Below are 16205 nucleotides of genomic sequence, written 5' to 3'. Positions count from 1 at the left end.
GGTAGTGATTCCTTCGTTTGGCGATTTTCGCGCAAACGGTTTCCGTAAATTTCGCGTAAACATGCTAAAAATTTATACAAATTTCTTATTGGAAATTACAGAATGCCTCCGCAGTCGGTGTTGAATATTTTAATTATATTCAATAAGTGAAAATCACGTGACAAATTTATTGCAAGACATAATTGGCGCAGTGGCGACCAAATTTTTTCCAATTAGAAGTGGAAGGTAGGCAGCAATCGTTTTTGCTGTGAATGTGAAAAGTATAAAGTATGATAAAGCATTGGAGAATCAAAAAATATTGCAATAATAATAATCGGTCAAAGTGTAAGGAATCGGAATACACGAGTAATAATTTTTTCACCTCCATTCATTGCATCTGTATTCAATTGTTGATTTATTAATGAAAATTAGTGTGCGAGAAATGCAAAATTTGTGAATCACTTGAAACAGTCTAAATGCAATTAACCTACTCGTTGCCACTTTTTGAGCCGCCTCCCTTTTTGGTGGAGCGCTGCTTACTCCAACTGCTCATTGTTAACACATGTCAACAGCAGTACTTTAAAAGCAGTACCAAATCCATAAACACCTTTAGTTGTACCATCAACCATTGTAAGAAACAAGTGCTACGATATCGGGCTATTAAAAATTAGAAGGGACTACAAAATTCATTGAGTGAAGTTAATTGTGCAACAACACGCTGTTAAATAATTGTTAAGGATTTAACAAATAATTATTTTAAACAATAACGGACAAAAAAAAGGAACAAATATACACATAAAATGTCGGAATTGCGTCGACGAAGCCACCAAATTCAACTGACACTAGCCTCTTTGGTTTTAGCATCGACGCCATCAGCGCAGCAACGAAAAAAGCCACCAATTTTGTGGTCACTATCTCTTATAACGGTTTCATTAGTTATGTTGCTATTGCTCCCAATGAGCCCAACAGATGGTAGGTACAGAATTGTTCCTATCAACATTAAATTCACAAAAGCCTTCCTTTTAGCCACACCCATCGAAATAGTGTTTAATACCACAAGAAATACGCCGAATGTAGAGACTGCAGCAAACAAGTGGATGTCTCCTTATGGTAATGTAAATAATAATGCTGCTGCTAATGGAAGTGTTCGTAAAGGAACTGTACGCCAACAAGAGAACACTTTAGTGGCTACAGTACCATCATCCGCAACAATATCGGCAACAGCTGGTCGAATGGATATGGGTAACAACAGTTCAAAGCATGACGATACCTTGCCCATGGCTTTGGTGCCGCAACAGACCACTTTATCAACGCCGCTGTTGCATCAACTTAGCGGACACAAAAGTAACAGTAATAAGCGAGAGAGTAAGCAAATGTTGGAATCACAATTTTTTATTTATTAGATTTTATATTTAATTTTCCACGTAGAAAATATTTTCGAAACTTTGAATGGCATATAATTATAAAACATTAAGTCCAGTGTTATTTCGATGCTAACGAATTTGTATGAAAAGTGCGAGGTGCTTAAAATTATAGCGTTTTAAATGTGTTTAAGCTTTACGGATCCATTGAAAAGAAATAAGTCTGAAAATCTGAAAGAACTTATAAAAAACTTAACTTTTACTTCAAATCCACAATGAAAACAATTAGTTTATGATAAATGATCGTTGAAGTAATTTTTATTCTGAGCACATCTGTAAATAATTTTCTTGCTCACAAGCAATCGTGTCGTTAATGTCTGACTTCAGATAACTTACAACTTTACAGTGATAAATAAGGAAAAGTTAAAATCTGTTGCCAGCTTATATTTGTGCACGCATGCAATAAGCAGCTAATAATAACAGAATAAAACCTGAAAAAATATATGTATGTATGTACATATGTACATATTCATTATATGAAGCGCCAGTACATTGCATACATTATTGCCAAACGCTCGTTCCACCACTAATTACAGGAAAGATTGTAAGAAAAGTGTATTTATTCATTTCTCCCCTTTTGCATTGCGCGGATATTTTGGAAAAGCGTCTCATGTTTATCTAAATTACATACGATATATTAGCATTTTCGTGCACGTCACACAAGTTGCCTTAGGGCGCTCTACCGTGCTACAGGCATTACTCGTATATAAAATAGTGCACATAAGGCAGACTGCTACAAAAACTATATTCATTATTGTGCTAATGGTTCAACAATCAGCTGAGTGCAATGAGCTACACGATATGTGCAGATAACTGTTTTTTATTTTATTTTTATTTTGATTTTTCGGTTTTATTTTTCCTTTCTTGTAGTTGCGTTTGTTTAAAATTATGCCATTTGTTTTACTTGTTTATGCCCTTAACGAGGTATATTAAGTTCGCCACGATATTTATAACATCCAAAAGCTAACTTCGCAGATTCTATCAGATATATAATAAATATATAAATGATCACCATGGCGATAGCACTGTCTGTTCAACAGTTTGTATAAACGTGTACTAGTTCGTTAGTTTTTAAGATATTGATTTGAAATTTTGCACACGTTATTTTCACCTCAAGAAGCAGCTCATTTGTCGGAACCGCCGATATCCATTAGAGCGAGCAGTCATACAAACTTAACCTTCAAAATCTTGTTCTTGTATAGAAAACTTTTTTATTAGATGAGATATCTTCACAAAATTTGATATAGTTTATTATTCAAGCTAATGTTTTAATATCCAAATATATTGTGAAGATCGGACTACTAAAGCATAAAGCTGCAATACAAATTTAACGATCAAAATTATGTCCTTGTAGAGAAACTTTTTTATTTGACGAGATATCCTCACGAAATTTGACACAGATTATTATCCAAGGTAATTCGTTAATCTCCAAATATATAGTTTAGATCGGACCACTATAGCATATAAACGCCATACAACTTAACCATCAAAATACAATTCTTGTATGTAAACTTTTGCATTTTTGAAGGGTATTCTAGCTTCGGTGCAAACGTTTTTCTTGTGTATTTTTATAGTTGTGTTTGTATAAAATTATGGCATTTGTTTTCTTTTATTTCTCAGTTCATCTATTTATCAAAGAGAACTTACACTTGAGAGTTTATTATTGTTATATTTTGCAATTAAAACACAAAATTCACACTATAAGTTGATTTAGCGTACAATGTGTAGCGATAATTGAAGAGTTACTTAATTATTTATTTTGTTGTATACCTGTTCCGTACATGTGTTGTTGCATATTTATTTAAATTATAAAAAATATGAAAAGAAGGCACAAAAGACGCATATATAACGCGTCCACTTGCATGAGTTATGGCTTTTACATGCTTTGCAGCGTAAAAAAAGTAAATGTAAATAAAAATGCAAGTGCAAATGCATATGCATGCGTGTATGCATGCATACATATGTAAACACATACATACACATAACTGTGTGCAATTGCATACGAGCCGTATCAATCGAGCTTTCATTAGTTTGCAAAGTTCTGTTGCGCTTGTTGTTTTGTTTATTTTGAATTTTAAGCACACAATCAAGTGCATACGCTGACATGCATACAACTGCAAATGTATGTACGTATGTATGTATGCAAGTATATGTATGTACATAAATTCATTATTCGATTTAAAATGCTTTGTCTCCACTCCTTACACTACTTGTTTATGTTGGTATAGTTGTTGTAATTGTTTTCATTTCAATTAAATCTCGTTTATTATTTGCTGATTCGTTAATATTTTTTCGAGTTATGAAAACATCAGTAGTAACAAAAACAAGCAATGCGGTGACAGTGTTAGCTACTAAAACTAGCGCCAGTTATGTGAATGCGTCTACCGCCGTCATCGTTGTTGCAACTTTCCGTATAAAAACTCCATTGGAAATCAAATCACTCAGTTGCAAGCAAGCAAACAAACAGACAGTAAGCAGATAATGAAATAACGCGTTGAGTTGTGCAGAATTCACACATTTGCATAGTTTTATTGAAAAATCAAAATTCCAAAGCAATTAAAAACAGATGTTTTCTCCCCTATAGATACTTATGCAAATGCAGGAAATTTTTCAGTTTTGTTTGTTATCGTTGAAGTTTCTGCTTTAATTTAGCATGTAAATAATACAAACTTACTTGTACAGCAATGCCACAAGAGTATGTATTAGAGAAAAGCTTATATTATGAAAACGTACATACTTATATAAATCTAGGTGTATAAAAGTATGTAAATATGTATAGTGGTTTTGTTATTGTTGTAATAGCACAAAACATTCAACAAATAGTGCTGAATAATGCTGATGTGATGTTAATCTTGTTCCGAAGTTAAATTCGTGTTGATTGTGGACTGCCAACTGTTTAAACGAGTCCGCCCGTGAACGAGCGACAGTCGTGTCCATGTAACTCAATCGGGCACGGTCTTTCTTCTGATCAAAAACTGTTAACGATATAGCATTTCTTAAAATTGTATCAACACTATTTTGTTGTATACTTACATATGTACCTGAAATGCCGATCCGAAATACTTATGTGCCAATACTATTTGATTAAATGCAAAATTATAACCAACCGACATATTGTTCAGATCGGACCACTATAGTACATATGTAGCTGCCATACCTTGTATGGAAATTTTGTTATTGGAAAAGATATCTCCATGAAATGCGACATGAACTATTGTTGTTGTTGTTTGTTGTCTATTGTCTAAGGCCGCGGTGCAATCTCTATACAAATTCTTTAGACCACAATGACATACTTATCTCTGCCATGCAAACTGATCCCAACGCGAAATACTAATAAACTTGAAACTGCTCGTTTCCTGGGTCTCTCGTTAAGTGACCGCGATGGCAACTAACTTGTTACTTTCCCCCAAACGGGGTATAGGTAATCGCTACAACAACAACAACATCAAAACGCGAAGTGCCTATTCTTGTTTCTTATATTACATACATACTTATGTATGTTCTGTTTCATTAATTTCTGCTTTAGCTTGCCAAAGTTGAGCCTCTTTAAATACTGTTACTCAACAATTTGAGTATTATATAATCGCACAACATTTCGTTTGTAACGAAAAAAACGTTGGCAACGAAAGCTCTTACTTTATCTGCCCGATTGACAGCTCATTAAGGTACATACTTACATATATATTTTATAATAATGTGTATTGATATTCTTGTCAGAAATTATTTTTATTTTTCCGGAAATCACTGTACTTCGCCCTCACTTATCCACCAACACCAGCAAGTGGCAGCGAGCGCAGCAGTAACAGCTGTTTAACATTCGCATACGTCATTGCATTTGTTTACAAGCATATCTCTATACATACCGACATACATACATGCCTGCACATGTACAGAAATATAACATGACCGTATGTACTTATGTGCATATGTTCTATATACGGCATACAAATTCAGTCGGTCTCATTTTTCGTAACACAATTTATAATACATATAAACGTCGCGTCGTCTGCTAAAATCACAAAACGTGTTGTTTTTGTTGCTATTTTTTTGTATGTGTAATACAAATCACATACTACATTTAAGAAAATTATGTTCTTATTTCCATTTAGCGCTACATCATAATCAATGAGCCATCTAACCTTTACCCCCATTTATTCGTTTTACACACTACAGGGCCGCTGAAATGTCATTGTGACATTTGTAAGGACACGAATTTCATATGTGAAACGGACGGCTATTGCTTTACGTCAGTGGTGAAGGATGAGGACAAAATCATATTTAGCTACAGGTAAATTTTTACGTTTTTCCAACACCTAAGACCTAGCAAATCAAGTTTCTACATAAATACTATAAATGTAAAAAACATGAACTTATTATTTAATTTTATATTTTAATTATTTTTTTATTTATTTATTTTATTTTAAAATCTTACTGATTGGCCAACTTAAATGCGTAATCTCTATAAAGTTTTTTGTTTGTTTACCTCCGCGTCTTAATATCCACCACTTTTGTTTTACTTTTCGGCGCTCACGTGCAGGTGTCTTAATATGTCTCAGAGTTTTCCGCCCGGTCGTTTCATTTGGTGCAATGACGGCAGTCGTGGTGGGCCTACAGCGCGCCCGGCTGCTCCCAGCGGCGGGCATGGCTGCTGTAACGATCACGATTTGTGCAATTTAGACTTGCGACCTGTTATAAAATATTATACCACAAATTCGCAGCAGGCTTTTGAAGGTGCGCAAAGTGTTGAAAGTCTACAAAGTTACACATAAATTGGTTCCATCGTTTTTTTGCAATCTGTGAGCGCGAGAGCAGCAGTTGTAGTTGTTTGGTATAGAAAAAAATCTATATAGTTGACAGTTAAAAAAATTTGATGCTAGGCAGGGTAGTAAATATAAAATAATTCAAAAACATTTTACAAAAACTAATTTATTATAATTAAAACAAATTTTGGAGCTTTTATTTATTTTAATCTTTAATGGTTATTTTATTCGAATAAGTAGGGTTGCGAATTTTTTTATAAAAAAATTTTAGATTAAAAATTAAATTTTCATTTTTAATTTAATTTAATATAAATTGAAGTACAAAAAAAAATTGTATTTCAAATTCAAAAATAATTATTTTTTAAATATTTAAATTCAAATAATTTTTGCAATCCTTTTAAATACAAAAATAATAATTTTTTAAATTAAAAATTAAATTAAATTTTTGAATTTGAACTATGTTTATGTTTAAACCCGACAAAACTAAATTTTTTTTTCGTAAAATTATTTCTCAAATTAAAAGCTGGAATGAAAAGGATTAAAAAGGAAAGGCTTACATATTTGAAATACTATATTTAAAAGCAATTTAATATAAATATAACAGGCAGAGTTAAATTATGCTATTTTGAGGTTAGGTTTTTGAATTTTCTAAAACGGATTTGTATGGTTATATTGCTAAAAGCTCAGCACTGAACTTAAACAAATTAAGTTTTTAAGGCATACTAGGTTAGAAATACAATCAAAAAATCGTTTAAATCCCTCTGTTTTGAGTTTTAGTGTACATACATATATTCGCGTCCAGCTGCTGCTCTCTTCACAAGTGCAAAGTTAATTTTCTAATTGAAATTGAAAATATCATTGGCTGCCGCTGCTAATTTTATTCATGCCTGTTTTGTGATGTTCATTTCACCGTTTTTCCCCCCACCCACCAAGCAACAACATTTGTTATGTCCCGTTTTACGAACGTTATTTGCCCGCCCAAGCGCCTACTAAACCAGTAATTCTACGCCGCTGCGTTGAGCATCGTTTCTTGTTCTCTACAAATTATTGTTTGAAAACCTTTTCTGTTTTTTTTTCTGTTTTGCGTTTAATGAATATACTAAACTAGCAACTAAATTAATTCAAAAACTATATACATTGTTATATTTTCAAATTTTGCTTTTGTTTTTACTGTTTTGAAGAAGTTTGAACTAACCAAAATCTCACTGCTCGAAATTTTCTCTACTAAAAACAAAAAAACCAAAAAACAAAAAATGATTTGAATTTATATTGAAATTAATAACTGTTTATTAGCACTAATTGTTTTATTTTCGAATAATATTTTGATTCCTCGTAAAAAAATACAACAACAACAACTCAAATAATGTCGCACAAATGCGTTGTTGTATTTGCAAAATGCACATAGGTGCCTAGAAAAGAAGTATGATCTGCAGCGTGAACCGCTCGAATGCCTGACTAGCCGCGAGAAAAAGAACGTCTATATAGTTAAATGTTGTAGTGATGACTTCTGCAATAAAGATGAACTATTGAAATTGAGTTTTGGGACAGGTACGCCAAAGGCTACATCACTTACCCACATACTACTCTTACTACTACACTCACTATTAGTTAATGCTCTGCTATATATTTACTACTCCTTAACGTTTTTTCGAAGTATTTTATTATAACTAGCGTAATTTCTTAATCGGAATGCAAGCAATACACAATATATATATTTTTTATATTAAAAACTATTCACTACACTGTCACTTACCTTGCAACTTACAAGTCTTTCAAATAATTTCTAATTTCGTTATATTGATTTGTGGGGTTTTAATTTCGCAACAAAGGTTTATTGCATATTTTATAATTTTTGTAATTTTTTTACAATTATTAGTTTAAATGTAGCAAATATTTTTTTTTAATTTTTAGTTATTTTTTTTTATTTATTTTTTGCACTGTATTTACAACGCACATGTGCAGCCACTGCGCACACAAACACACACACGTAAACACAAACACGCACGCCCGCACGCAATTTCGCCACTTATTACAACTATTTTATATTCGTTTTTCTTTCTTTATATCCTTGGTAAAAAGCTCAACTATTTTATTTGTCTTAAGCATTGATTTTAAATCTACCAAATATTTGGTCGTTGGACTTCGTTATTCTGACACTTAATTTGTACTCTGGCTTATATCGGATTTACAGTTAATTATTAACTGCAAACACACTTACAGTTCTTTATTTGCACCAACCTGTACACACACACGCACACACAAGCTGATTTTGCAAGCTCCACTTATACAAAGTATTTTTTATTTATTTAATTTTAATTAAAATAAATTTTAAAAAATATTTTAAAAATTGTTTTTATAAAATTTCTTTATTATATTTTTTTTATAATATTTTTTGAATATTTATTTAAAAAAAATATATTTTATTTAATTAATATTTTTTAAAATATATATTAATATATGTATGTATGTACATACATACATATGTGCATATATGTATGTATATTTTTTTAGATAAATTATTGGTTTTTAATTTTTCCGAGATTTGTTTTTCAAATATATTTCTTAAAATTCTAAATTTTGGATGGATTTTTTTATGATTTTTTTTAATTCTTCCTACATTTTTTACTTTTTCCATATTTTTTTGTTTTTTCAATACGCTTTTTTTTAAATATCACATATTTTTTTAATTCAACCATTTTTTTTGATTGAGTTTTGTTTTTTAATTTTTCAGTCTTAATTTTTCTAATATTTTTTTTTTATTTCTACCGATACTGTTTTAAATAAATTTCCAATATAGTGCTTTTTAATTTTAATATTTAGAATTTTTTAAATATCTAATTTTTTTAATTTTTCTAATATTTATTTTCAAATATTTTTTTTAATTTTTCGTGTATTTTTTTTAGTTTATTTCAGATTTTTTCCAATAACTTTTTTTAATTATTATTTTTATTTAAATGTTTTTCTAATTTTTTCAATATTTTTTCAAGATTGAAATTTGTTTTTTATTTTATTTTAATTTCTGATTACCAATATTGTTTTAAAAAATTTCCAATATTTTGTTCTTAATTTTTCCCAATATGTTCTTGTTTTTAACTATATTATTTTTTTGAATGTTTAGCATTTTTTTAAAATACATGAATATTTTTTAAAGTTTGGAATTTTTTTTAAATGTACATATGTTTTTATAATTTTTCTAATAATTATTTTTTTTATTTAATTTTTTCAATATTTTTAGGATTGAAATGTGTTTTTTTCTTTTTTAATTTTAGCAATATTATTAAAAATAAATTTCCAATATTTTGTTTGTTCAGTTTTCTTATACGTTTTTGGTTTTTAACTATTTTTATAATGTTTAGATTTTTTTTAAATAAAGTTTTTTAATATTTACTTTTAAATATTTGTAATGTTTTTTAATTCATATTTTTAATTTTAATTTTTTTTTGATTTTTGTTTAATTTTCCCAAAATATTTTTCCTTAGTAATTTTTTAAATAACATTTTTTGAAATAATACGTATTTTCTAATTTTTTTATTGTTTATTTTTAAATAATTTTTTTTTATATTTTTGCTTTTCAACTTCATAATTCTTTTAAATAATACATATATTTTTAAAATTTTCCGACATACATACATATAGATTTTATTAGATAAATTTTATTAATTTTTTTTTTTAATTTCCAAGTAATATTTTTAGTCCAGTATTTTTAAACAATATGTTTTGGGGCTTGTGTTAAGGGTTTCTTTGTATTATAGCTAATTAAACCATTCTTAATTATTTTATTTTTGCACACCTTATTTTTTTTAACACTAGCTCAGAGACAAATACACTCACACTCTAATTTTGTGCATTACAAAAATTTTTCTTCAAAATTTTGCTAATTTCTGCTGCACTGTAGTTTGGTAATGCTAATGCAGTTCTAGCATGTTCCGTTAGTTATTTACTAAATAGTAGCAGTGACTGAAATATTCTTACATACAGTTATTCACTTAAAACCAATGCATTTGTGCATATGTACATATGTTATGCCTAATAATGAATAAATACATACATATTTACATGATATTTAACTTACTGCATCCCTTTGTGCTCTGCCTATATTTGGGTTGAATTGGCTATAATCGATTAGCTGTGTAGCATTGCTCTTTGCATATTTATAACCTATTTAAGTAGAATATATCTTTCTTCATAATAAATACTTACCTGTAACTACATTTGTGGCTGGTTGTGGTTTTAATAATGCAGTACAAACAACAAATTATATGTAATGCCAGTTATTCATACAAACAAATCCATATATGGGCACATTTTTTACTACATTTTCTTAATACGAAAATATATTTTTCAGAATATTAAATATTTGCAATTTGTGTGAAACAAGTTTAAAAATTGTTTTGTTTATTTTTTTTTTTTTCTGTTAGAAATTTTTACTTAAAAAGTTAGTGTTTTTTAGAATCTAGTTTACAAAAGAGGTATTTCCCCTTCACTGGCTCTATTTATTAATTAATTCATTTAAAGTGATTTCTATATACCAAAGATACAAAATTAAAGTTTGTGGAAAAGTGAAATATTTTTTCAAAAAACTCATTAAATGTAAAACAAATTTCCTTAAAATTTTTCTAATTTTTTAGGTTTTACTGTATAAGTAAAAGTAATTTATAATTCTTCGAATTTCTTCCAAATTTTTCTGATTCTATTTATATTATGTGGCTGTTATTGATGGTATGTGAGGGTTTTATATAATACCAAATCTCAGTTTTTACATATCTAGGAAAAAATTAACAAGAAAACTTTATGAGCTTTCACTTGAACTTTCAGCAGTTATATAGATTTAATATAACCCAAAACCAAATCTCAGTTTTCACACATCTAAAAAAAATTATCAAGAAAAAGTTATGAGCTTTCACTTGAGCTTTCAGCAGCTACATGGACTTATTGTTAAAACTTACAAGAGAAAGTGAAAAAAGCATCAGAACATTCAATTGAGTTTTAAGGAGTTTCTGCTCCGGCGTAAAACCTCAAATAATGTTGGATAAAGAAAATAAAAAAATATATTTGTTTAAAATACGGCTCCAATTCATAGAAACCGTTTTTTTTTAAGGATTTCTTTAAGAGTCCTAATTTAAATGCGTGTTCTGAAAGATGTATTTGCTCAATCAGAACTACAAAAGTGTATTTGTCACTCAAGCTTTAACCATAACTTTCAATCGAGCTTTCACAATTTATCTATGATTACTATAATTGTCATTATAGACATGCGAAGGTGGTTAAATTCGATTCATTCTTTTGGTATCCTGAAAGTGTGTACCAAAGTCGTTTAAAAATTAGTCTCGTGAAAGCTTGACAGTCTAAAACAATGTGACGAGATGATTTTATTGCACCATCTATCGGACAACTTTGACAATTTAAATCCAGAAGGGTTTTTAAGTTTAATGCAATCAAAATATAAGCTGGAATAAAACAAATCCATTATTTTGCATTAATTGAGTCAGTCGATTTTCATAAGCTTCTCTTCAAGCGAATTTTCCACTAGCAAAATACTTAGCCATAGACAGGAATAACTAGTAGTCCCATGGACTATAAGGTGGGTGTATAAGAACCTCCTAACCAAGCTCACGGAGCTATGGTGAGCCACTATTGTTGTGTGTGGCCTGGTGTTGCCTTAATGAAACGCAATTTATTTGCAAAGCTGGCCGCATCTGGGCGATTGCTTCCTTCTGGAGGTCAAATTGTTTACTGTTGTGTTCCGAATTTAGAGTTTCGCTTTAGACGACGAGCTCCTAGTAGTTAATTCCTTGCCAATCCCACCAAAAGTATAGTAAAACCTTTTGTATCGTCAATCCTGGTTTGGCTACCGTTTGCGTTTTATCGATATTTTCGACCATATGACTTTCAGATCTAGCACCTTGTACTTTTGGTCTGGTTTGAGGATTCGCTTTTATCGAAGAAACCTGAAAAATACCTTATATTATTCCATGCTAGTGTTCATATTTGAGGCTTGCTCAAACAATACTGAGTAAATCAAACACAAAATTCTCTGAAAAGTTTTTGGTGGTAAGAAATATTATCTTTCTAAAGCTATATAGTGTAACCTGAATCCTCTCGCAAGATATGGATTACTAGAGCCATCTATTTGCTAAATAATGGATATCCATTTACTAGACCTTTAAATATTGATATGTTAACTAGACTTTGAAGTTATGATTTATAAATCATTTTCCGTGCAATTTGCTTCTCACAAGAGCTCATACCTACATTCATCGAACACAATTGATCCTCTAGCTCAAAATATAGTGTTAGTTGTATAATTAGCAGGCAATTAAAGCTTGTCATATCATATCACATATGTAAGTTCTAAAACTAATGGAAAAGTACCCGGAATTATTTGAATTTTTTTATTTTTCATAAATTGCTTGGCGTGTGTGCATTGTGTGTCTTCACTTCATGGCGATAAAAATAAGTCAGCTTTTCTTAATGCAATTTTACTAGAACTTGGATTTATTTTCAAAAGTCCTATAAAGCCTATAAGTTGCCATAAATGCGAAAATCTAAAACCCAAACGGCTTGTGCCGTTATCTGTGCGCGCTGAAATGCATGCTTGTAAGCTTGATAAGCAAACGCCGATGTAACAAAGCAACGACGGCCACTTCAGACTAACTAAACGCCATGAGTATTTGAGCTGCTCGCAAGTGTACACTAAACTGCCACCACCAACAAAGGCGCAACCAACGCAGCTACCAACATCAACGACGACGGCAACAACATCATCGACAGCAGCAACAACAACAACAACAACAACAACTTTTTTACTCCGTATTGCAAATATTTATGTTTTGCACAGCAGTCGTCGATATGTTGTTGCAAGCTGTTGTTGATTTGTTGTTGTTGCAAGCTGTTGTTTCTTGTTTTTAAAAGGCTCTTGTTTTTGTTGTTGCAAGCTGTTGCGGTCAAACCACCCTCGCTTGGAGCGTGTCAGTTAGCCATGCAGTGCGCCAGCCAGCCACTAGACAGACAGTCATGGTCTTGGCTCTTTGCGCCTTGCTGTCTCCAAGGCTGTCGGCGGTCTCAGCTATTTAAATACATACACCTATATACTTATGCCGTTTATGTTGCTTGTGTGTTTGTGTCATTGTGGCTACAAGCGTTGTTGTAGCCATTTTCCTCCTCTACTTCTTTGCTTCGCCAACCCGTCCATACTGTCGTGGCGTACACCGCGTATGCGTAATATTTTCAACATTGGGGTAGGCTTGCTCGCCATACATAGTACATACCTAGATATATTGATTTTCATGCTTGCGCCGTGCTTGCACTTTTGTATGGACGGTGTTTTCTTCGCTCCTTTTGCATTTTCAGTGCTTCGCATTCACGTATTTGCATATATATATTTTGTTTACCGGCTTTTTGTTGCGCAAATTGAAATCAAAATTGACGTCAGCGTATGTATGTATGTAGCGAAAGTGAAATGCATAGCAGCGTCGTGCGCATAGACGCGCATATGTTCGTAAGCAATGCAAGTTAAAATAGGTGTAGTTGGTTAAAAATGTGGTTAGTACTACCCGAAACTCCTGCGAGCGCTTGTTTCTGGACGCTTTTACTGCTACTGTAGTTGTTGTTATTGCAATTTATTATTCAATTTTTAGTTTTAATTATTTAGCTTATAGTTTAAATGCTGCTGCGTCTGCAGTTACCCCTTTACCGTCTTTTTTCGCTGGTCCAACGTACTAAATAATAAAGCTGAAATATGTTTTGAAATACGCCCGAATTAGAAAAATAAGAAAAAAAATGAAAATCAAAAGAAAAAATTGCACGTTTGTACTAATTTAAATTGCCACCTTTGCACACATGTACACCACCTACCACCACGCCCACATTGCAACGTCGTTTTTATGCTATTACCAACGGCCGCCTACGTCAACGCAACCTGCAACTTACTTTAACACCAAACCAACAACACTATCATCACTACCACCACACCACTGCTATTAACAAAACCAAAAAAAAAAAACACCTGCTGGCATAAAATACACACACCTATTGCTTTAGATGTATGGGCTCTGAGAACAATCTACCGCCTAATGATCCGGCTTGGTGTCATGAGATTGCCCCCACATACGCCACGCAGTGTTGCCATAATGATTTTTGCAATACGGAGCGCAATTTCTCAATAATTCTGCCGACTGCAGGTGAGCGTCCAACAACATTACTATGCAAAAACAAGAAAAAAAGCAAAAAAAAAATTATGTAGCCACGTTTGAGTATCATGCAAAATTCAGTGTAACGGCAATTTTGTGACGTCAAAACATTTTCATCCCATGCAATTATGCTCCACATTACATTAAATGCATATATATACCGACATTTATCCACATTTTATATAGCGTTCAAAATTGTTATATGTGTATGTATGTTTTTGCATATTGTGTAATTGGCATATCACATTCACTCTCACGAAATCACGAAAATTTTATTTAACAAAATTTGCTAAATACATACATACATACACTATATAATATCCGTTAAGGCCAAAAACATGCACCCTGTCCGTCATTTATGTACCTGCGTCCATATTTCCATATGTAGGCAACCATATCCTTTTGTGGACTCATCGACACAAGCACTCAAAATCAATGAGAACAACATATAAAAACTTTAAACGAAATTGCAAGCTCATTTTGTTCCCGAAAACTGTATAGTTCTTGTATAATGCAGGCTGGGAACAATCTTACATACTTCCTTTTTCACTCGCGCAACGTCGTTGTGGTCCTCGTCACATGTATTTCCTTGGTGTTTTCGGCGTATTGTGTTTTGTAATCCTGTGCAACGCTCACAAATCTCATATGTATCATTATTATCATCCTTAACTCATTAACTAGCTCCCATTTGTCAGCGTTGGTCTCACATAATTTTAAATAATTTACATTCTACAAATATTTTTAAGCTGGTACACTGTCTATTTGTGTGTTTGAAACCACTGTTTTACATAAATTATTTACAGTTTTGGTTATTTGCGTCGATTTCTGTGATATTTTTTGTGCCAGAGAGTCATTGAAGTACTTAAATGGTGTATAAGAAAGTAAAAGCTGTGAAAGCTTTGCTGGAAGCTTACACTCTAGTATTGAAACTATAGTTTCGTTAAGCAACTGTTGGTATTTGTGTATGCTAGATTTGAGATACATCTTTATTTATTCAAAAATAAAAGCTGTAACTTGAGCTTTCACTTGTGCTTTCACTAATTTTGAAGTTCGGATATTGTACAATTTTTTTCGCTTCATTGTGTCACTCATTGCATTAAATTATATTACAATTTTTTGTTTTTACTCTATTATTATATATCACTATAACTTACTATTTATTTGATAGGCTATAGATCAATTAGTATTTAATTTTGCCGTACATACTTTTAAAATTGTTTTACTTTGTTTAGCGTTTAGTGAACTTAATTAAGAAAAATTAAAGCTTTAAAATTTTAAAATTGCTTTACCGATATTTCTTTATTTTTAATACAAGTTTCACAGCTCGCTGTGAGCTTTCACTTATGAAAGCGTCAGCAAATATAATACTTACATTTTACATTAAAGCGTTAATTCTGATTTGATTTTTTTTTCGTATTATTAATTCAAAAATCGAATGTACCTGTAGAGAGCTTTTTATTAGCCGAAAGCTTAAATTAAAGCTTTGTGAACTTTGACGAAAATGAAAGCTTGAACATTTTTAAAATTGTTTTGCTGTTATTTCTTTATTTTTACAGTTCGCTGTGAGCTTTCACTTATGAAAGCTTCAGAAATTATAATACTTACATCTTAAATTAAATTATTAATTCAAAAATCGAATGTACCTGTAGAGAGCTTTTTATTAGCCGATAGCTTAAACTAGAGCTTTGAGAACTTTAACAAAAATGAAAGCTTGGAAATTTCTGAAAAAAATACTTTTTGAGCTTTCACTTAAAAGAAAGTTTAGAAATTTTGTGAAAAAGCTTAATTTAAAGTTTTCGTTTATATAAATTTTTTACTTAAATAGTACTGAAGTTTAGAAATTTGTAAAATGCTTA

General features: G+C 31.1%; 1 protein-coding gene across 2 annotated transcripts in view; it reads left to right on the top strand.

Moving 5' to 3' along the window:
- The window catches only part of LOC120772236 (TGF-beta receptor type-1), a 30285-nt gene continuing 14080 nt past the window's right edge, over positions 1 to 16205 (top strand). The window contains exons 1-4 of one of the 2 annotated variants that reach the window (XM_040100730.1): positions 1 to 951; positions 1006 to 1344; positions 5574 to 5688; positions 14201 to 14340. In XM_040100730.1, the coding sequence (XP_039956664.1) occupies positions 780 to 951; positions 1006 to 1344; positions 5574 to 5688; positions 14201 to 14340 (766 nt within the window). In that variant the 5' untranslated portion in view covers positions 1 to 779. Of the gene's footprint in view, positions 952 to 1005; positions 1345 to 5573; positions 5689 to 7565; positions 7709 to 14200; positions 14341 to 16205 lie in introns of both variants that reach the window. The other variant, XM_040100728.1, reaches the window with a different exon arrangement.

This window comes from Bactrocera tryoni, chromosome 3 (genome assembly GCF_016617805.1).
Source record: "Bactrocera tryoni isolate S06 chromosome 3, CSIRO_BtryS06_freeze2, whole genome shotgun sequence".
NCBI classification, from domain to species: domain Eukaryota; kingdom Metazoa; phylum Arthropoda; class Insecta; order Diptera; family Tephritidae; genus Bactrocera; species Bactrocera tryoni.
Note: the sequence above shows the minus strand (reverse complement) of the source record. Positions and strands in the feature narration are given on the sequence as shown.